This window comes from Thamnophis sirtalis, unplaced genomic scaffold (assembly GCF_051295495.1).
Source record: "Thamnophis sirtalis isolate CommonGarterSnake01/CBP01778 unplaced genomic scaffold, rThaSir2_p1.2 scaffold_9, whole genome shotgun sequence".
Taxonomy (NCBI): Eukaryota; Metazoa; Chordata; class Lepidosauria; order Squamata; family Natricidae; genus Thamnophis; species Thamnophis sirtalis.
The window spans coordinates 81,529,622-81,550,801 of record NW_028261389.1 but is presented as its reverse complement, the minus strand read 5'-3'; the positions used below and the strand labels follow the sequence as shown (position 1 = coordinate 81,550,801).

Here is a 21,180-nt window from a genome sequence, read left to right as displayed (position 1 = left end):
AGATCCCGGGAAGTAATTTGCAATTCGCAATTTAATGAGTTTATATGCCGCCCACTCCCGAAGGACTCTGGGCGGCTTACAAATATGAAATGAAATAAAATAACACATAGGGGGAAAGAACAAAAACAGTTTAAAAAACACAACATACATTTGGCTTATCTGGGGGTTTGGACGTGATAGGGACACACTATGTTGCCTCGATGAGGCCACAGGTGGAATATTGCATGGCCCCCCCGACCACCATACAAAACAAGACCCCCGAGGGCTCTAGAAAACGAGGGCAGAGAAAAGGAACCAAGATGATAACGGTCTGAAGACCGAATTGTCATCAGGGTTCCAAGTAGCCTCCAAAATTAAATCAGAGTCCGAGGCAAAAGGATTCCTCAAAGTTCCAATTGATTAAGAGAACCATGTTGGCACATCTGGGAAAACCCAAATCTGAAGGCTTCTCGGTTTCCCCCCCACCCCCAGTTGAAAGTTGAAGATCTTGCCCCCCCAACACCCACCAGTCCATCCCATGGTCCAATCTCCCACTGCCACAAAGACAGATTCCTCCCATTCACCTCCGGCCAGGTTCAGAGACAAAGGATGACCTTGGCTTTCTAAGAAGAATGTTGTTATGGCTACGTAGCATCTAACCCCATACAATTCTCCCCCCCCTCCAATTTTCCCACCATAGAATTGAATTTATTGAATTTGAATTGAATTTATTGCATTTATATGCCGCCCTTTTCCCCGAAGGGGACTCAGGGTGACTCACAATCCAAGTCAGGGAAGGGGGTACAGATAGAAAATGCACAGTAGACTAATAGAAAGTGTGGCAGGCCTGAGATCCACAAGAGATGACAATTGCATGAGGAACGGCTAAGAGAACTTTTGTCCCCTGAAGAGGAAGCTGAGAGAGACTTGGTGATGGACAAGCCTTGGACGCATCCTGCTCTATCTAGGCAAGCCACCGACTCCACGTTTCTTTCAAAGGCCAACGTTACCTTGGTGCTCTGGCTGCCAGGCCCACAAGGGACGCAGGGTTCCTCTCCGTAGGCCTGGTGGATAGAGAGGTAGGTATTGGGAGGGCACGCTTGGCACTGGTTGGTTTCCTTCTCTATGTAGTGGCCAACAGGGCACGGGACGCAGGAGGAGCCGGACTGTTCTAGACCCACAGCACAGGCCCGGCAAGAGGAGGCCACTCCGTCAACTGCATTGCTCACGGTGATCGAGTAGATCTTGGCCACGTCGTTGATCAGCTTCCTGTTCTGAAAGGAACAGTCCGGGGGGAAAAAAGAGACCACTAAGACCCATTAAATGCATCACCACCATCATCATCTAAGACACGCTATGCTCAGATCAATAAAGAGCCATTTGTAAGATCTCTACTTTAGTAGAATATTTGCAGCTCAAGATTTGAACTCCGGGCTCTTCTGAGCTTGCTGGTTTTCTTGCAGCTGGTTATTTATCCCTCTGAAGAACATAATAGATGCTGGCAGGGAATGGACTTTGGAGAAGGGAGGAGGAGGAGGTGATGGTGAGGAAGAAGAGAAAGGAAAAGGAGGAGGAGGAGGAGGAAAATTAAGAGGAGGAGAGGAAGAAGAGAAAGGAAGAGAAGGAGAAAGAGGAGAAGGAGCAGGAGGAAAAGGAGGAGGAGGAGGAGGAAGAGAAGGTGGAGAAGATAGGAGGAGGAGGAAAAGGAAGAGGAGGAAGAGATAGAAGAAGGAAAAAGAGGAGGAAAATAAGGAGGAAGAGATAGGAGGAGGAGGAGGAAAAGAAAGATGAAGAGGAAAAGAAGGAAGAGATCAGAGGAGGAGAAGGAAGAAAAGAAGGAGAAGGAGGAAGAGATAGGAAGAGGAAAAGGAGGAGGAAGAGGAGAAGAAGGACGAGAGGACTGTGAGGTCTTTAATGCTCTCTGTTCAAAGTTACAACAGCCCTGAAAAAAGGGACTTATGACCATGTTTCACACTTACAACCTTTGAAGCAACCCCAGGATCTGGTGATCCAAATTCCAATTCAACTGACTCATATTTATGATGGGGGAGGGGGCAATGTCCCGGAGTCACATGATCCACTTTACGACCTTCTGACCAGCAAAGTCAAGGGGGGGAAACTGGGTTCACTCAAGAACCGTGGGACTCGCTTATCAACAGTGGCAAGAAAGGTCATAAAATGGAGCAAATCTCCCTTAACAAGAGAAATCTTGGTCTCCGTTGAGGTCCTTAGGGAAGGGCCACCTGCCGTTGGCATTGTAGCCCTCCAGCTGCTCAGGGATCAGAATTTGCAAACCAAAGTTCGTTTCATATCTTGGGGAGGGGACCGGGGGGGGGACGGGACAAACTCCCTTTTGAGCGGAAGGACCGCCAGGAGGAGGCTTACATCTTGGCCTTGGTTGGTCCTCTGGAAAGCCCAGGTGAAGGTGAAGGAGGCGTTCTTGGAGATGAGGTGGGCGTACGACTGCTTGCCCTTCGCCCCGCTCCACGACTCCACCACGTTGGTGCTCTTCTTGTTCATGTCCTGGAAACCCAAAAACAGGAAGAAAGCCCAGGTTAAAGAAGCAGGACGGAGATCTCAGCGGTCTGCGTGCCGTATTTGGCCCCTGGGCCTGGAGTTTGACACCCCTCCTCTAGACCAGTGTTTCTCAACCTTGGCAACTTGAGGATGTCTGGACTTCAACTCCCAGAATTCCCCAGCCAGCGAATGCTGGCTGGGGAATTCTGGGAGTTGAAGTCCAGACATCCTCAAGTTGCCAAGGTTGAGAAACACTGCTCTAGACGAATAAATATTTAATGCTAGGGATGGGTTCTCTTTTACGAAGAGACGTCAAGGCTGCTTAGGTAGGGCTGAGTCCAGAAAGAGGTCAGAAATGGTGAAGTTCTCTCTTCTGCCTCCCCTGGAGGGATGGTGTTCACCCATGGCCACCCAGAAGGCTCCTCCTTAGGAATAAGAACGGCTGGGAGGTTCTGCCACACGCAGAGGTCCTCGGGGGATCCCCCTCACTTACCACCATGAAGTAGAGCACACAGTCTGCAGAGCAGATGGTCTCAAACACGAAGGTGATGCGGCCAAGCTCTGAGCCCGTCGCCCCCGTTACCGACGTGGGAGGCCTGTTCAACAGAGTGGAAGGGATGAGTTAACAGCTGCCACAAGACGGGCTCCTCTCAAGAAATGAAAACCCGTCTTTCTGTTTGTCTAAGAGCCAAGGTGGCGCAGTGGTTAAATGCAGCACTGCAGGCTACTGCTAGATCAGCAGGTCAGCGGTTCAAATCTCACCGGCTCAGGGTTGACTCAGCCTTCCATCCTTCCGAGGTGGGTAAAATGAGGACCCAGATTGTTGGGGGCAATATGCTGACTCTCTGTAAACCGCTTAGAGAGGCCTGAAAGGCCTATGAAGCGGTATATAAGTCTACTGCTATTGCTATTGCTATTGCTAAGGAGATTCTCTGTCAACCAGGTCATGGTTCTTTTTTAACAGATTAACAGAGTCAGAAGGGACCTTGGAGGTCATCTAGTCCAACCCCCTGCCCAAGCAGAAGACCCTACACCATATCTGACAGATGGCAGTCCAGTCTCTTCTTGAAAGCCTCCAGAGATGAAGCTCCCACAACTTCTGAAGGCAACTTCTGTTCCATGGGTTGATTGTTCTATTAGAAAATTCCTCCTTATTTCCAGGTTGAATCTCTCCTTGGTCAGTTTCCATCCATTATTCCTTGTTTGACCTTCGGGTGCTTTGGAGAATAGCTTGACCCCTCCTCTCTGTGGCAGCCCCTCCAATATTGGAAGATGCTATCCTGTCTCCCCTGGTCCTTCTCGTCACTAGACTAGCTATGCCCAGATACAGATTAACAAGAGTTGGAAGGGACCTTGTAGGTCATCTAGTCCAACCCCCTGCCCAAGCAGGAGACTCTACACCATTTCTGACAAATGGCAGTCCAGCCTCTTCTTGAAAGCTTCCACTGATGGAGCTCCCACAACTTCTGAAGGCAACTTCTCTTCCATTGGTTGATTGTTCTCACTGTCAGGAAATTCCTCCTTATTTCCAGGTTGAATCTCTCCTTGGTCAGTTTCCATCCATTATTCCTTGTTTGACCTTCAGGTCCTTTGGAAAATAGATTGACCCCCTCCTCTCTGGGCCATCCAAATATCGGAAGACCGTCCTCATGTCTCCCCTGGTCCTTCTCTTCCCTAAACTAGCCATGCCCAGTTCCTGCAACCGTTCATCCTATGTTTTAGCCTCCTACTTCACTTGACTGTATCCCTCTGTTAATGCAACTGAGGATTGCATTGGCTGCACACGGCTGGCTCCTCTTTAGCTGTTTGTCCACTGAGACTCCAAGATGCCTCTCCCAGTCACTGTCCCAAACCTTCTTTTTTCAAGAGGCACCTGGACTTTCTGGTTTTTCCTCGAAGACGTTTCGCTTCTCATCCAAGGAGCTTCTTCAACTCAGAGCTCAGCTGAAGAAGCTCAGAACTGAAGAAGCCTCTTGGATGAGAAGCGAAACTTCTTCAAAGAATAACTAGAAAGTCCAGCTGCCTCTTGAAAAAAGAACATCTTCATTACCTAAAACTCAGTAATGGATTTCTCATAAATAAATAAAAAGTTGAGCATCTTTAGACTTGTGCAGGCTATTTCTGTTCTGTTTTCTTAATTTTTACGAGACAATAAAGCAGTGTTTCTCAACCTTGGCGACTTTAAGTCCTGTGGACTTCAACTCCCAGAATCCCAGGCATGATAGGGTGTATGGAAAGCAGAAGAGCAAATGACAAAAGTTCTGGGTTGAGGAACTGATATAATATTGGATAATAAAAAATATTTTTTCTTTGGAAGGAAGGGTTATATGTAGGAAAATAAAAATAAAAATTAAAAAAAGAGAGAGGAAACGGCTCTGCTCCTTACTTAAATCCTGGCACGTGGAGGTTCACAATGAGATAGTCGTTATCGGAGCCTCCTGCTCCGCTCCGGATGTGATCGCCAGCAACTTCCCAGCCTGAAAGAGGAAAGTCCCAACTAAAAGATCGCCCGTGATTTTGAAAATGTAAACAAATCTTCCCTAAATCCAATCACTTTTCTTTACACACACACACAGAGAGAGACTCGTCCCTTGCCCATAGGTATAGGAACCATGGCTTCCTTTAGTGGCCTTCAAGGAACATTGACAAATGGTCATGAAGCGGAACCGCTTCCCACTTCCGGCCAGAGGTCCAAGCCGAGGCCATCTCCAACCTTCTGGCCACCAGAAGGGCCGATGGAGACAACCTGAAGATGCCGCGAGCCACCCGAACGAGCGTGGTCAATCGATGGAGACGGTTGTGGACTTTTTAAGAGAAGAAATGGGGCCTTGGGGGTCTCTGGGAGGCACAGCAGGCCCATTTCTCACTTTAAGAAGAACATGCCACGGACCGCTGAGTTCCTTAGGAGGAAAATCTTCCTTTGCTCTCGGTTGGATGTGCTTTTCCTAACCGCACAGCTCAGCCTTAGGTGAAGGTTAAAGCTTAGGAGAAAATGCTCTCCAAATTATGAGAGCAGATAAAATCTTATCTCCGGTTCGGACAAAACCACAGACCGAGTTCTTGACGTTGTAGGAAACGCTACGCTTGGCTTGATCCAACTGTCAGGGTTACAAAGAGCCTCCAAAATTAAATCAGAGTCCGAGGCAAAGTATTGCTCAAAGTCCCAATTGATGAAGAGAGCCACGTTGGCACATCTGGGAAAACCCGAATCTGAAGGCTTCCCGGTTTTCCCCACCCAGTTGAAAGTTCAAGATCCTTCCCCCACACCCACAAGTCCATCACATGATCCAATCTCCCACTGCCATGAAGACAGATTCCTCCCATCCAGATCTGGTCAGGTGCAGAGGTGCAGAGACAAAGGATGACCTTGGCTTTCTGGAAAGAATGTTGTTATGGCTACATAGCATCTAACTCTGTATAACCCCGCCTCCCATTTTCCCACCATAGAAAATGCACGGTAGAATAATGGAAAGTGTGGCAGGACAGAGACCCAAAAGGAAAGATGGCTGCAGGCCTGACACCAACATCTCTTGCAGGGTCTGGAGCAACAGTGCGATAGAGACGGGGAATGTAAGATAAAGGCCAGCTCACCATTCATCCCATCGCATTTGGAGTTCCCAACGTTGAAGCAAGAAGTCTTCATGTTGAGAGGCAGCGTATTCCACCACTTGTATTCCAGGCCAAGCACTGGTTCGGTGCCAGCAGGACACGCCTTGCACTCTAGAGGAGGAGGAGGAGGAGAGAATTAAGACCTTCCTGTTGTGGCATGTCAGCTGCCGGCCCCTCCAAATCAGAGGAGGAGGAGGAGGAGGAGGAGGAGGAGGAGGAGGAGGAGGAGGAGGAGGAGGGGGAGCCAGGGTCAGCGACTGATGAGGAAGAGGAGGAACAGCTGGGTCCAGTGCCTGACACGCAGATGCACAGAAGGCAGAGGAGAGGAGGGCAGTGGAAATCTATGGGCCAGTCCTTGGGAAAGAAGAACCACAGCTGCTAGCAAAGCGCCCACCCACAGGGCGATATGAGCAAAATTTGGCCAGGAGTCTTGGAGAGTCACAAACCAATTAAGCGAACTGGTTGTCTCCTGCAAACTCCACTCCCCTTTCGCTCCTCTTTTATTCCCTCTGGGAGGGGCCATTCACCGTCCACCTGTGGCCTTACTCCCAAGTCGACCCCTGTTCTTTAGCTGCTCCCTTCGTCTGGCAACTCTGCGCATGCGTACACTGGGAACAGGCTCCAGCTGTTCTTCTGCCTCACTGATGTCTGAAGGCAGCTGATAACTGGCATATGGCCCTGGCCCCTTCTCTGCCTCCCATACAGAGACCTTCATCAGAGCCTTCCCCAGACTCCAGGACTGGTCGATGTTCCTCCCCAACCCTCCTCCCTGTCTGACTCTGCTGCCAGCTCCACTGGCCACTGGCTGGCCACAAGAGAGGGCTTCTATTGCTAATCCAGACTTTCCGTCCCGGTCAGTTTCTCATACCCTGATTTCCATTAGAAAACATCCCTGCTGGACACGGAGTGCAGAAGGAGGAGCCGTTGTTGTAGAAACCCGGGTTGCAAGGTGGACATTCTTTCTTCTCTCCCGAAGGAGGGAGCTTCACCGCTTCGGAGACGTCCTCTTGGCAGATCCTGGGCTCCACCCACTTGTACATGACCTGGGTCTGGAAACGAGGAGACGCAGAAAGGAAGACGGAGGCTTAAGGAAGGCGGGACAGTCAGAGGGAGGCAGGGAAAAGAGAGCGAGGGAAGGAAGCAGGTGCCGGGTTCCAAGTCAGACACCCGTAGCAAAGAAAACCCCCCCCAGGCGGGCCATTTCCTCAAAGAATGCGTTCACCGGATAGGTCGCATTGGCACAGACTTGGTGAAAACCAGCTCTGAACATCCCCGCAGGTTTCACCTCACTAAAAGTAAACGTTTCTCACTTTCTCAAAACAATCAAGTCACGTGGCCCAATCAGGATGCTGTCCAGTGGCTCCAGCCCCCTCCTTCCCAGCACCTGCAGGAATGACCTTGGTTCCCACGAGAAAGCACTTTGCTTTGGCTACAACACCCCAGCTATCTCTGTTCCCGGCCTCCCCATGCCTCTGCTCTAGTCTGTCAGTGCTGAAGCCTCAAAATGGCCTCAGGCCAGGCCAGCTTCAGGGTTGACAGCAACCCAACAGGAGGTGGAAGCCAGGCGTGGGCCTGGAGAAGACACAAGGAAGTTAGTGACTGAGGCAAATATGAAGTGAATTAAATCCCACGGTCCACAGCAATCAAGACACCATTGAAGGTCAGCTACTGCTGAAGAAGTGTCTGGATGTTGAACAGTCATGCAAAATATTTATCCACTATCTGTGTTGGATAAATTCATGTAGTTCAACATTTATAGTCAACATTTGATGGGAGAGTGGGAACCTTCCTTCTCCACAGCCACCGAAACCAGAGCAGGAAGGGGGAACACAGTGAGTAAGGATTAAGTTACGGCATGTTTGAAAAGTACCACAATGTCACGGAAGTCTAGCTCTGAACTGTTTGGGCATTAACTTGAAAAATCAAGAACTGTGGGCTCTCCGGTGCTTTTCTTGAAGACATTTCGTGACCCAACTAGGTAACATCGTCAGTGCTGGAAGGGAGTGGGGTTTGATCCTTTCCAACACTGAAAAAGCTACCTAGCTGGGTCATGAAACATCTGCAAAAGAACCCCCCAGCCCAGAGACCAGCAAGGGATCCTCCACCCTGAGCTACAGATATTCCCTTCTATTGGCAACATCCAGAAGGCGCAACCAGGTCAGGCGTGGGCTGGTTTTCTGCCTCGACATTCGAAACTGGAGCCGCCTCCCTACAAGGCATCTGGAACAAACATTTTACTCTCCTACGGGACGAACGGAGCAGAGTTCAGCCCAGCCAAAGACTTTTATGCCCGGGAGCAGATCCCTGGCCACAGGAGGAGACTCCCGAGGGGAGGCTTCTGACGGGTGACCCACTGCGACGTCCCCATTGGACACACGGACTGGGAGGACTTGGGACGGGGAGCAGGCAGGGGGAGGGAGGCAACTCACTTTCCCTTCCCGATCGCAGGGAGTGTGGATTTGGAAGAAGTCCTTGTTGGAGCAAGGAAGGCGTTCCAGACACTGGCCTGATCCTTCGTCTGAAAGGAAAAGACACGAGACACGAAACACTGAAGGTGCGGGGGTTTTTTTCTTCTTCCATTGGGGGAGAAGCAAGAGTCAGAGCTGGAAGGGACCTCAGAGGTCTTCTAGACCAACCCCCTGCTCAAACAGGAGACCCTGTGCCAGTGGCGGCTAACCTTTTTGTCGTTGTGTGCCGAAACTGCACACCCGCAGACTTAATGCAATGTGTGCATGACACACAGCCCCGTGGCACCCTGCCCCCCCCCCCGTGAGCATGCACCCAGAAGCCCCCCCCCATGCCCCATTTTGGGCCTAGTAGGCATCCCTGCAACCTCCTGGAAGCAACAATAGGCCAGATGAGCAGGGGGGGGGGTTGCCCAGCCCTCTGTGCGTGCATGCGTGAATCTCCTGCCCGTTTTTAAACTATCCCACAGATTAATTGGGCAACTATGGCATTAATGCCATTACTTGGTGGGATGAAACCCTGCCAATGGAATACACACCTAGAGGGATTTAAATTGTCTAAAAGAAACAGACCTAATAAAAGAGGAGGTGGAGTTGCATTACCGTATTTTTTGGGAGTATAAGACGCACCGGAGTACAAGATGCACCAAGATTTTGAAGAGGCAAATTAAAAAAAAAAAAGTTTTTGCACTCTGCAGGCCTCCCATTATTATTATTTTTTTGTGAAAAACGGGGCATGCCGAGAGTTTGAGAGGCCTGCTAAGTGCTCCTGGGGGGGGGGGCCTGGGGAGCAAAAAACTGCCCGTTTTTCACAAAAACGGCCACCACCCCCTCTCCCCCCCAAAAAAAACCAGATCCTGCACAGCCTTTAGGAGGCTGGCTATGAGTTCTTAGAGCTGCCTTCATAAAAAGTGGATCTCTAATCTTCGAATCGGCCTGAAATCTTCCTTAGCTTTGAGGAAACATCTCCACCCAACAGAAGTGGGCCGTCCGGTGGTCCTTGGAGAAGGGAAAGTACCTGAGTAATGGGTGGCTTCTGGACACCTGGTGCATTCCTTGGCCCCTTTCTCTGAGTAGGTGTTTCTTGGACAGACTTCGCACAGGGAGGAACCTGATTTGTTGCTAAAGGTGCCCGGTTTGCAGGGAAAGCATTCAGACGTGTAGGCCACCCCTGCAGAGAAAGAAGCGTGGGGAGAGAGCCATTTAGAAAGTACACAGCCACCCAGAAGCAGGTTCCAATTGCAATAATCAAGGGATGTGTGTGTGTGTGTGTATTTAAGTGTGTGTGTGTTTTATTTGTGCTGATAAATAAATAAAGGGAGACTAGTATAGATTTATTTCAAGCTATTTAGCTCTCATCAGCTAGCCATACCCTTACTGGGATTCGAACCTGGGCTATATTACATATTAGGCAGACGTCTTGGAATATGTAATATAGCCCAGGTTCGAATCCCAGTAAGGGTACGGCTAGCTGATGAGAGCTAAATAGCTTGAAATAGATCTATACTAGTCTCCCTTTATTTATTTATCAGCACAAATAAAAAAACACAAATATAACAAAGGCAACAGTAAAAATATTGGGTTTCTCTCGTGATGGACTCTTGTGACGAGCCAATTGACAGAGAATGGAAGCAGTTAGCTTCCTCCCATAATTGGGGCATACCAGGGGTTGTGACTTTAAATATCTATCTCTATATCTCTATATCTCTCTATCTATCTCTATCTATCTCTATATCTCTATATCTCTATATCTCTATATCTCTATATCTCTATATCTCTATATCTATCTCTATCTATCTCTATCTATCTCTATATCTCTATATCTCTATATCTCTATATCTCTATCTATATATCTCTATCTCTATCTCTATCTCTATCTCTATCTATCTATCTATCTATCTATCTATCTATCTATCATCCATCTATCTATCTATCTATCTATCTATCTATCTATCTATCTATCTATCTATCTATCTATCTATCTATCTATCTATGAGTATATTCTGAAGTGCATAATGCTGGATTGGAGCAAGATTATCTGACGTTCAATCCCTGTTTAGCTACAAAATTCAAAATTCTATTTACCTAGAATTTTCTCCAGTTAGCCGGAGGCCTCTTTATAAGCTAAAAAGAGGAGGATGTATTAAAAAACTTAACACAAATAACAGATCTACTTTCTTTTTAAAAATTCAAGAGCGCTATTGAACGAAAGGGCTCGCTTTTCTTCAAATGACAGCTGAAGAATAAAGTTCTGTGAATCCCTTTGACACCTAGGGATGCATGTCTTCTTCTACACTCAGTGTCCACTTTCATTCAAAAGTTTGGCCGAGAGGTTTTAAAAAAGGGCTGAGGTGGGAAGAAGAGGAATTCCTGGGAGGCAGATGGGAGCAAAACGTCTGTCTCTCTCAAAACATATTGAAAAAGAATCCTTAGTGTAATCCATTCCATAGACTGCAATCAAATTTTTTTGCAGATTGCTCCCATATCATAATAATAAAATTTGCACAACTTACAAAATTGCACATAAATTAGAAAGTATAATTATTTCCCCACCCAATGCATTTCTTCTTGTTGCTGTTCTACAAAAAAGCGACCATTTTGCTTAATGATATTATTCTATCTACTGTTCTATAAATCACAAATTGAGCTCCTGAAGATATTGCTTCAATATGAATTTTAGTTTTTCACCTGCTACTAATATTCAGCCACAGTGAAACTACTATTTCCCCTGCGGATTCGTTTCTATCCAGCAGGTGTCACTGTTCTCCTAGTAACTAACTCATCCATCAAACTGCTGTATTTACTCAACTAGTGTACATTAATATAGATAGATAGATAGATAGATAGATAGATAGATAGATAGATAGATAGATAGATAGATAGATAGATATATTCCCTATTTCTTAACCTCCCATCTCCCTCAGAGAGATATAAGAGTGGCAAAGTAAGAATAAGAAATCAAAAATCAGAAACTTCACGTTTTCCTTTTAAGTCTTCTCCTATACATTCCCCATTCCAGCTGCAAATATAAAGATTCTCACAAGTTGATCTAAATTCCTGGAGTCTCCATGAACAGGTCTATATTGTTTCCCTGGCCACGGTATAGAAAAAGGCAGTCCCTTTTTCCAGGATTTTTAAAATTATTATTATTGTTGTTATTTTTACTTTTTTAAAGGATTCCTTTTCAACTTGGGGGGGTTTCCTGTTGGTGCCCCATCCACCAGCTATGCGGCTGATCGGCTGAGCTGAGCCTCATGAAAATGTGTGCCTTTGGAGAGAAAGCGTCACTCTGAAAAAATACCACTCAAGGCATTGGGATTTATTTATTTTTATTCTCCATTTTCTTTGCGTTCTGATTTAATCCTCTCTCCCCAGTTATTTTTCCCTTTTCTTTCTGCTATTTGGCTTTCCTTGAAGAAATGCTTTTTAGAATCAAGGTGCTTTTATGACCGATTTTGCACGATACGTCTTTTGATTTTATTTTTGATTTTTGAAGAAAAGCAGAATAGAACTCTTTTTTTTCCCTTCAAACATTTTATTTCATTTTCATTTTCCTTTATACAATCACTTAAATACTGTGCAGTTAAAAAGAAAAAAAAAGCAATAAATACAACTCATAACACTTCTATCCTACATACACCCTTCCTTCTACCCCTCCAACTTTCATTTCCCCCTTCCAACAATCCCCTCTTCTACTTCCCTTCCCCCTCAGCCATTCCTTTCTCCCCTTCCCACCATCTCACCCTCCTTACATTCCCTTCTCACTCCCTCTTAATTCCCCCCTCTTCTTTCCCTCTACACCTCGCTTCGGTGTATTTCTAGTATTCATTGGTCTATTCATTTTGTATTTTACACTAAAATTATAAGGGAAAAAAACAATTTTTAGGGAAAAGAAAAAAAAAGAAAGAAAAAGAAAAAAAAAAGAAAAATAGAGAATAGAACTCTTTTAAGTCCCTAAAAATACAAGAGTGGTTACTATAAGACAAGAGTTCTCGTTCCTTGCAATGAGAACAAAATTGTCATATTGACTCACCTTCGATTGTGATGTTTTTCACAAGGATGGGCTTGACCACCTGCGACCCCATCAGGATCCCGGTCGTCCTCCAGTACAAGATATTCGTTCCTGATTTCAGCGCTACCTGGGAAGGAAGGGAGGAAGGACTGGAGTGTTAGTACTCCAGAAACACAGAGTAAGCACAGCACAGACCGGATGTCAGAGAAAGAGGCCAATGAATCAATCGCAGGAGAGCTGGAAGGGACCTTGGAGGTCTTCTAGTCCAGCCCACTGCTCAGGGAGGAGACCCTAAACCATTTCAGACAAGTGACTGTCCAGTCTCTTTGCGAAAATCTCCAGTGATGGGGAAGGAAGGAAGGAAGGAAGGAAGGAAGGAAGGAAGGAAGGAAGGAAGGAAGGAAGGAAGGAAGGAAGGAGAACAGAATGACAGAATAACAAAGTTGGAAGGGACCTTGGAGGTCTTCTAGTCCAACCCCCTGCTCAAGCAGGAGTCACTGTCTTAAGGATAACAGAGATGGAAGGGACCTTGGAGGTCTTCTAGTCCAGCCCACAGCTCAAGCAGGAGACCCTAAACCAGTGTTTCTCAACCTTGGCAACTTGAAGATGTCCGGACTTTAACTCCCAGAATTCCCCAGCCAGCATTCGCTGGCTGGGGAATTCTGGGAGTTGAAGTCCGGACATCTTCAAGTTGCCAAGGTTGAGAAACACTGCCCTAAACCATTTCAGACAAGTGTCTGTCCAATCTCTTCTTTAAAACCTCCAGTGATTGGGAAGGAAGGAAGGAAGGAAGGAAGGAAGGAAGGAAGGAAGGAAGGAAGGAAGGAAGGAAGGAAGGAAGGAAGGAAGGAAGGAAGGAAGGAGAACAGAATGACAGAATAACAGAGTTAGAAGGGACCTTGGAGGTCTTCTAGTCCAGCCCTCTGCTCAAACAGGAGACCCTACACATTTCAGAGAAGTGGCAGTCCGGTCTTTTAGTCAAGAGACACTTAAAGGTTTTTCCTGGCAAGTATAAATCTCTGACTAGCCAAATGCTCATAGAAGGTAATGTAAAAAATAAATAAATAGATTAAGGAAGCGGTGAGATTGATAGTCTGTAGAGATTCTCCGTCACCCGGATCCCGGTTGTCCCAAAGGAGCTCTTTTTTCAGGAGGCAACTGGACTTTCTGGGTTTTTTTAAAGACATTTCGCTTCTCCTCCCAGAAGCTTCTTCAGCTCTGACTGGATGGTGGGGGATGGAAGGATTGATATTCCTTGCAGGCAGCTGGGCATTTGCATCCTTCGAGAGGGTGGTTGAAGCACTTGGAGGTCCCTCTGTGTCCTCAGGGCCACCTGAGTGGTGAGAATTGTTCCTGGGGAAAAAATTGCTCACTGGAGGAACCGTTTGCACCACTCAGGTGGCCCTGAGGAACCTCCAAGTGCTTCAAACACCCTCTCGAAGGATGCAGAGGACCAGTTCTGTTTACAAGGAGCATAAATCCTTCCATCTCCCACCATCCACTCAGAGCCGAAGAAGCTTCTCGGAGGAGAAGCGAAACCTCTTCGGAGAAAAACCAGAAAGTCCAGTTGCCTCCTGAAAAAAAAGCACCTTTGGGACACTGAGATTGATGTGAAGTTTTGAGTCACCACGCCTCGTTTTGCTGAAGGTGCCTTGAAGGCATTAACTAACTGGAGCCAAACACAGCGACAACCCAATTTAAACATACACACACGAGACACACCACAACACAAGCACTCACAATTCCCACACCCCTCCTCAAATCCAAACAAGGAGGAAAGGAGTTGCTTTCTAAACGGGAAGCCTCTCCCTGTTGGCTCAGCCCATTAGTTTGCTCAGAAATGTTGACACGTGTGATAAGGCCAATGGGCGTGCAACTGGAACGGAGTGTCTCACACCATCGAGCACTTTGTGCGAGGTTTCTCTCCACCGTTCTGAAGACAGTCCTCACACCAGGAACAGGGTCCCAAAACGGAACTGCTTTATCCTTACTGTGAATATGGAAAACTGGAGTTCTCTGGGAGGCTGCTTATAAAAAGACTCAAGCAGTCCCACTTAAATGCTTTTTTTCAACCATCAATTGCATCGTTTAAAGCCAGGGATATATATATATGTATATTTTTAAGTAAGCTGCAGCGGCTTCTCTCGTTACAGCACAGATTTCCATAACCAAGCATAACAATTTGTGGCACTAAGTCACAAAATGAACCGGTCATATTCTGGCTTAGTGTAAAGCATAAGCCTAGTCAATTAGTGACTGCCCCACTTCGTCAGTCCAGGTGAAGCAGCAGAGGTGAGACCATTCATAGAATCACAGAGTTGGAAGGGACCTTGGAGGTCTTCTAGTCCAACCCTCTGCTCAAGCAGGAAACCCTCAGCCATTTCAGACAAATGGTTGTCTAATCTCTTTAAAACCTCCAGTGATTCTGAAGGAAGGAAGGAAGGAAGGAAGGAAGGAAGGAAGGAAGGAAGGAAGGAAGGAAGGAAGGAAGGAAGGAAGGAAGGGAGGGAGGAAGAACAGAATGACAGAGTAACAAAATCGGAAGGGACCTTGGAGGTCTTCTAGTCCAACCCTCTGCTCAAGCAGGAAACCCTCAGCCATTTCAGACAAATAGCTGTCTAATCGCTTTAAAACCTCCAGTGATTAGGAAGGAAGGAAGGAAGGAAGGAAGGAAGGAAGGAAGGAAGGAAGGAAGGAAGGAAGGAAGGAAGACAGGAAGGACAGAATGACAGAGTAACAATATATATATATATATTCTTTAAAAAAACATGTCCTTTTGGGCTGTTAGCACTTCATTATTCAGCCATCAAGTGATAGAGACTCACAAAAGGTTTTGAGGTCAAAACAGCCTGAGGTCAGAAAATCTGGCCATGAAATTTGTCCCCTGTTAAAACCCCGGAGCCTCGTCCAGCCAGGGCACCAATGGTCAGATCTAGAGCTAAGTCCTTCTGACCTTGGGACGTGGCTTGGACCACTTTGGGATGTTCTGAGCACAACAGCATCGCTCTAAAAAACGCCTCGCTTTGAAAGACCAAGAACTTCCGACCGAAGCCCCAAAAAGCCCCACTTACAGAATAGGAGCCCCATTCTCCGTTATCTGTCAGTTTCACCCACTTGTCACTGGCGGAGTCCATCTCTTGGCACTGGTCGTTCTGGATCTGGAAAAAAAAAAACAAAGTCAGGATAAATCCTAAGGGCAAACAAACAATGAGGGTTTGTGCGACCTACGCCTTGCCCTGTCGCAAAGGGAGTCACGGGGGGCCATCGCCCCATTTGCAGAGTCAGGGGAGTTACGGGGGACCGATGGGAAGGGAAGGAAACCGTGCTGTGCATAAAACCGTGATGGGGAGCCCATGGCACGTGGGGCAGACACCCGAGCCCAGCTCCACCGCGCATACGCGTGCGCCTCCTCCCGGCCAACTGATGTTTGGGTCTCTGCTGTGCATGCGCAGGAGGCAGGATGCATGCGGGAGATGCATGCGTGGAGGAGGGGGAGAGCCACGTGAGCACGCATGGGGGTCAGGGGGAATGCAGATGGGGCGGTGCAAGCCTCCTCACGACCTGTTTTTGCTGCAGGGAGGCCTACTAGGCCCAAAACGGGGCACTGGGGGGTGGGATTTGCGCGTGCATGCGCAGGGGCGGGGCTGTGTGTCCCACACGCATTGCATTATGGGTCCGGGCGTGCAGTTTCGGCACACGACGACAAAAGGGTTAGCCATGACTGGCACAAAACCTAGGGTTGCCCTTCCTCCTGGTGAAAAGCAAAGCTTTGCTAAGTAACGGTGAGGTTTCTTGGCGTAGGAAAAGCCTTTGTGGTTTGTAGATTCTCGTGTGGTTTGTACCCAGGTCACACGCCAGGAAGCTGGCAAATCACTTGAAAACCATCAGGCTGAGACCCTGGAGCAGTCGGATTCCGTAGGCAGGCTAGGAACCAGCTCAGCTGCCTTGGGAGAGGGAATATCCAATGCTTTTCTCCCTGTCGCTTAACAGGAACAAACGCGCCTTGAAAGATGTTGTGCCTCCAATTGTCAGAGGGCAACGTATAACAAAAAGCAGAGCGCTAGGCAGCAATGTTCGTTGGGCAGGTGATCAACAAGGCTGGTCCTGGTTTCAGCGTTTCAACTGAACCACTGCAGCCCTCTTAACTTTTTAAAAATAGCAATAGCAATAGCAATAGCAGTTAGACTTATATACCGCTTCATAGGGCTTTCAGCCCTCTCTAAGCGGTTTACAGAGTCGGCATATCGCCCCCAACCACAATCCGGGTCCTCATTTTACCCACCTCGGAAGGATGGAAGGCTGAGTCAACCTTTGAGCCGGTGGGATTTGAACTGCCGAACTGCAGAACTGCAGTCAACTGAAGTGGCCTGCAGTACTGCACCCTAACCACTACGCCACCTCGGACGGAGAGGATCTCCTGTGTCTCAGTCCCACTGACTTCTCTCCTTCACATCACATCACCCCTGAGGGCCGTGCAGGATGGGCTTTGTAACATTTGAAGTATGGGTTTCGTAGCCCTAGGAAAAGATTGGTCAGCCATTTATAGGTCAGATATATAGGCTCTCCTGCGTGAGCAGGGGGTTGGACTAGTAGACCTCCAAGGTCCCTTCAAGGGTTACAGAGTCCATCCGATGTGGTCCTCGCTACCCAACGTGGCTCAGAGTCTGTAGATGTTTCTAGAAGAACCTCTGGAAGTTTCAAGCTGATGTTTTCAGTGGTTTTGTCTGCTTAAGAAAAGCAAACACCGAAAGGTTCTTAATTCAAACACTCTGAAAACTAAAAGATTCTCAATTAAAAGTGATGGGCGGCTCCCCTTATGGCAGGGGTTCCCAAACTTGGCAACTTTAAGACTTGTGGACTTCAACTCCCAGAATTCTCCAGCCAGCTATGCTTAAAGTTGCCAAGTTTGAAGACACCACCTGTCTCCTAGGTATCTCAGCAACTGCAGAATAAGGACTATAATCGCTGCCCCGTGCCCTCTTCTCTTTGAGTCAGTTTCAAAGTCCACCTTTGTTTGACAACGCAGGATTAGGGAATTGATTTCTCTAGCCACGAAATGCTGCGCTGGCTTTTAAAGCCATGGAGTAGGGATGAGGAGGGGGCATCTGAAGGACTCAACCACCGCCAGAACCGTAGCTCTCTGGGACACGAAAAGGGGGAATCCCTAAATATAAACCTGCATCGATTCAAGGTGAGTCGAGCGCAGAGATTTGCCCTTACAAAGAACTCGAAGAAGATGTTGTTGTCAATATACTGGTACTCGAAGAAGACGGAGCCGGGTTTCTTCAGGTGGACGGTGTAGATTAAAGAGACGGTGCAGTCGTCCCTGTTGGACTCAATGTAATTCCCACGAGGGGCCCACGAAGATCTGCAACAAATATAACGAGAAACAAAGCCTTGTGTGATCCCAGCCGGGCCTCTCGGATGGATAGATATCTGGAGCTGTTCGCTTACGCCAGATTGTGTCCAACACAATCTCATTTGAGGGCTGCATCAGGGCTGTGGTTGACCTTGGTGGTGGGGGGGGGGGGGGGGACAGGTGGCCATGGCTGAATGGGTGGGTGTGGCCAGCTTGACGCCACTCATGGGGTATGGCCGACTCGGTGGGCGTGGCCAACTCGGTGGTGTGGATAACTGGGTAGGCATGGCCAGCTTGACACCACTCATAGGGTGTGGCCGACCCGGTGGCTGTGACTGAGTGGGCGTGGATGATTGGGTGGGCATGGCCAGCTTGACACCACTCCCCAAATCGTTGGCATGTTTCCTCTTTGCATTGGGTAGACTGGGCCGAAGCGAAACGGGCGGGGCCCTTACATTTTCCCACGGGCTGGATCTGACATCGCAGGCAGGATCTGGCCCGCAGGATTTGTGTTTGACACCTCTGACTTATAGCCTCTTTATTTAATTATTTACTTGGCCTGTGTCAATAGGCTGTTTACTAAACAACTGGAATCGGGGAAGGGAGTTCGTTTTTCTTAAAGAAGGCAAAGATTTTTTTAACGGGTCTATTTCCTTTTCGATACTACTGTCTATGGGGTTTCCCTGGCCAGGATACAGGAGTGGGTGGCCATTTCCTTTTCCAGCCAAGGCTACAGGGTTTACGTGTGGCTGTGAGGGTTGGACCACAAGGAAGGCCGAGCGCCGGAGAATGGGTGCTTTCTGATTGGGGACATTTTGGAGAAGGCTCTCGAGAGCCCCTCGGACTGCCTTTGCCTTCAATCTTTGAGATTAAGTGAAGGAGGCCGTATTTTCTGGGTGTTGCATCACGTGTCCGAAATCTTCTAGCTTTCTCTTTTTAATGGCTTTGATGATTTCTCTCGGCTTCCCCAGGCGGCTCATCACCTCCTCATTCGTGGCTTTGTCAACCCAGCTGACACATAACAGCCTTTGCTAGAGATACTTAAATAAAGACAGGACGGGTGACCATCAACCAGGAACGTCACAACAAAGCTTCCTACACTGGACAAAGATTGGACCAGCTAGTTTCCAAGATTCTGCATCCAATAATTGTGTGATACATCCTCAGGCTCTTTTGCAACACGGATCTCTAGGAGAATCCCGGCCTTCTGAATGCTAAACCTAGGCCGGATGATTGCCAGGGAAGCACAAGTTTACATCCTCTAGCTCAGTGTTTCTCAACCTTGGTGACTTTAAGTCCTGTGGACTTCAACTCCCAGAATCCCCCAGCCAGCATAGCTGGCTGGGGGATTCTGGGAGTTGAAGTCCACAGGACTTAAAGTCACCAAGGTTGAGAAACACTGCTCTAGCTGGCATCTTCCGGCTACTATTGGCGCCTTGGCATCCATAAGGAGAAGAAGGGGCTGGTCCTCAACAATGCCCTGGGGAGCAGAAGATCCGCCAGGTCCTTACTTGGCACAGCTGTCTGCTTTGCTCTCGGTTGAGCCAAGGGCGGAGTCCATGTACGTGGCCACGTTAGAGAATCCTGCCGGCAGGTCGTCCCATTCGTCGAATTTGATCCCGCTTCCCAGCGAGTAAGTCCCTTCGGCGCATTTGCTGCAAACCTGGTTCTTCATCTCCAGGTATTCCCCAGAAGCGCACGAGAAAGCTGCGGAGGAAAACGTTTGCAAACGGTTAGTAGAGAAAGGGACGTTTGCCTTTTTAAAAAGCATTAAATATTGCACAATTCACTCACAACAGTAGTAGCAGCAACTCGGGGAACCGCACTAAATTGCTCCATGGATTTGCTCCCCCGTTTTTTGCTCCTCAGGGCCCTTTGTGTTTGAACTATGGAAGGGAGAGGTTTGGGTGAGGAGGGGCTGCTCCAGACCTCCCCTTCTAGTCCTACTTAAAGACTCGCCGAAAGTGAAATGGTCATGCAGCAAATTTGTGGCAAGGAACAAAACATTTTCCTTCTGAGGGTTTGGTTGGGTTTTTAACAGTTTGGGGTAACTTATTGTTACCAGTTGAGGTTGTGTAACTGAAGCTGTGAAATTTGCCACCAAAATCTCTCAAGGGGGTCATAACATCTGGGTCTTGTAGCTAGTTTATTCAAAGGTAGCCTGCTTTTTGGGAGCTCAAAATAAATATGTATTTTGCTAGGATTAAGTAGAATTTATTCCTTGTGTTCTAACACTGCAGCGAGGAGGGATGGAGGAAGGGAGGGAGAATGAGAAAGAGAAGGAGAAGGGGAGAGGGAGAGGAGGGGAAAGAGAGAGAAGGGGGAGGAGGGGTGGAGGAAGGGAGGGAGAATGAGAAAGAGAAGGAGAAGGGGAGAGGGAGAGGAGAGGAGAGGAGAGGAGGGGAAAGAGAGAGGAAGGGGGAGGAGGAGGGAGGGAGGGAGGGAGGGAGGGAGGGAGGGAGGGAGGGAGGAAGGAAGGAAGGAAGGAAGGAAGGAAGGAAGGAAGGAAGGAAGGAAGGAAGGAAGGAAGGAAGGGAGGAAGGGATCCAACCAATATTCTTTAGGTCATCTTCTGAACTTTTACTCATAATTCACCTACAGGAGAACATGCAATTTTTGTAATGTTCTTTTCTTTACAATGTTTGTCTATGGGGAACCTGTGGGCCTCCTACCAAGAGGAACCACCTAGGAGTGGAGATTTACAGGTGTGCCTTCTGACCAAACTTGACTTTCAGGTTTGACCACAACCCACACATTCTTCTAAGTACGTTTTCATTCCTGACCTACAGCAAAGAGGAACATAATTTGCAGTGAATGAGAACCTGGGCTAGTTTTAGGCCAGTGGTAAAAACGCAAGTAGAAAAACAGGGACCACCTTTGGTGGGAAGAGAACAGTGTTCCGTGCGCCTTTGGCGTTGAAGCATGCCGGCCACATGACCACGGAGACGTCTTCGGACAGCGCTGGCTCTTTGGCTTTGAAACGGAGATGAGCACCGCCCCCCTAGAGTCGGGAACGACTAGCACATAGGTGCGAGGGGAACCTTTTCCCTTTCAAGTTCTCGGTTGCTTCATTAAGACCCCTTGACCCCTTCCCCTCTTCCTTCCATGTTCCAGGGCTGGGTCTTTGTTCCCTGAATAGCCCCCTTGCCCAGAAAGAGGAATTGCTCCGAGATGCCAGCTGTTGCCTGGTTCAATCAAGCAGCCGATTGCCACTAAGAGCAAATCAATGCCTGGGACCA

The 21,180-nt window shown here is 48.0% G+C and overlaps 1 protein-coding gene across 3 annotated transcripts in view; it reads right to left on the bottom strand.

The window, feature by feature from the left end:
• Positions 1-21,180, bottom strand: part of ELAPOR2 (endosome-lysosome associated apoptosis and autophagy regulator family member 2) — an 82,758-nt gene that overhangs the window by 14,920 nt on the left and 46,658 nt on the right. For all 3 annotated transcript variants that reach the window (XM_087722425.1, XM_087722423.1, XM_087722424.1), the window contains exons 3-14: positions 19,453-19,648; positions 17,803-17,950; positions 15,654-15,740; positions 12,604-12,709; positions 9,589-9,741; positions 8,535-8,623; positions 6,974-7,154; positions 6,088-6,216; positions 4,883-4,973; positions 2,990-3,092; positions 2,365-2,502; positions 990-1,253 (exon numbers count right to left, since the gene is read on the bottom strand). In XM_087722425.1, the coding sequence (XP_087578551.1) occupies positions 990-1,253; positions 2,365-2,502; positions 2,990-3,092; positions 4,883-4,973; positions 6,088-6,216; positions 6,974-7,154; positions 8,535-8,623; positions 9,589-9,741; positions 12,604-12,709; positions 15,654-15,740; positions 17,803-17,950; positions 19,453-19,616 (1,653 nt within the window). In that variant the 5' untranslated portion in view covers positions 19,617-19,648. The remainder of the gene's footprint in view (positions 1-989; positions 1,254-2,364; positions 2,503-2,989; positions 3,093-4,882; positions 4,974-6,087; positions 6,217-6,973; positions 7,155-8,534; positions 8,624-9,588; positions 9,742-12,603; positions 12,710-15,653; positions 15,741-17,802; positions 17,951-19,452; positions 19,649-21,180) is intronic.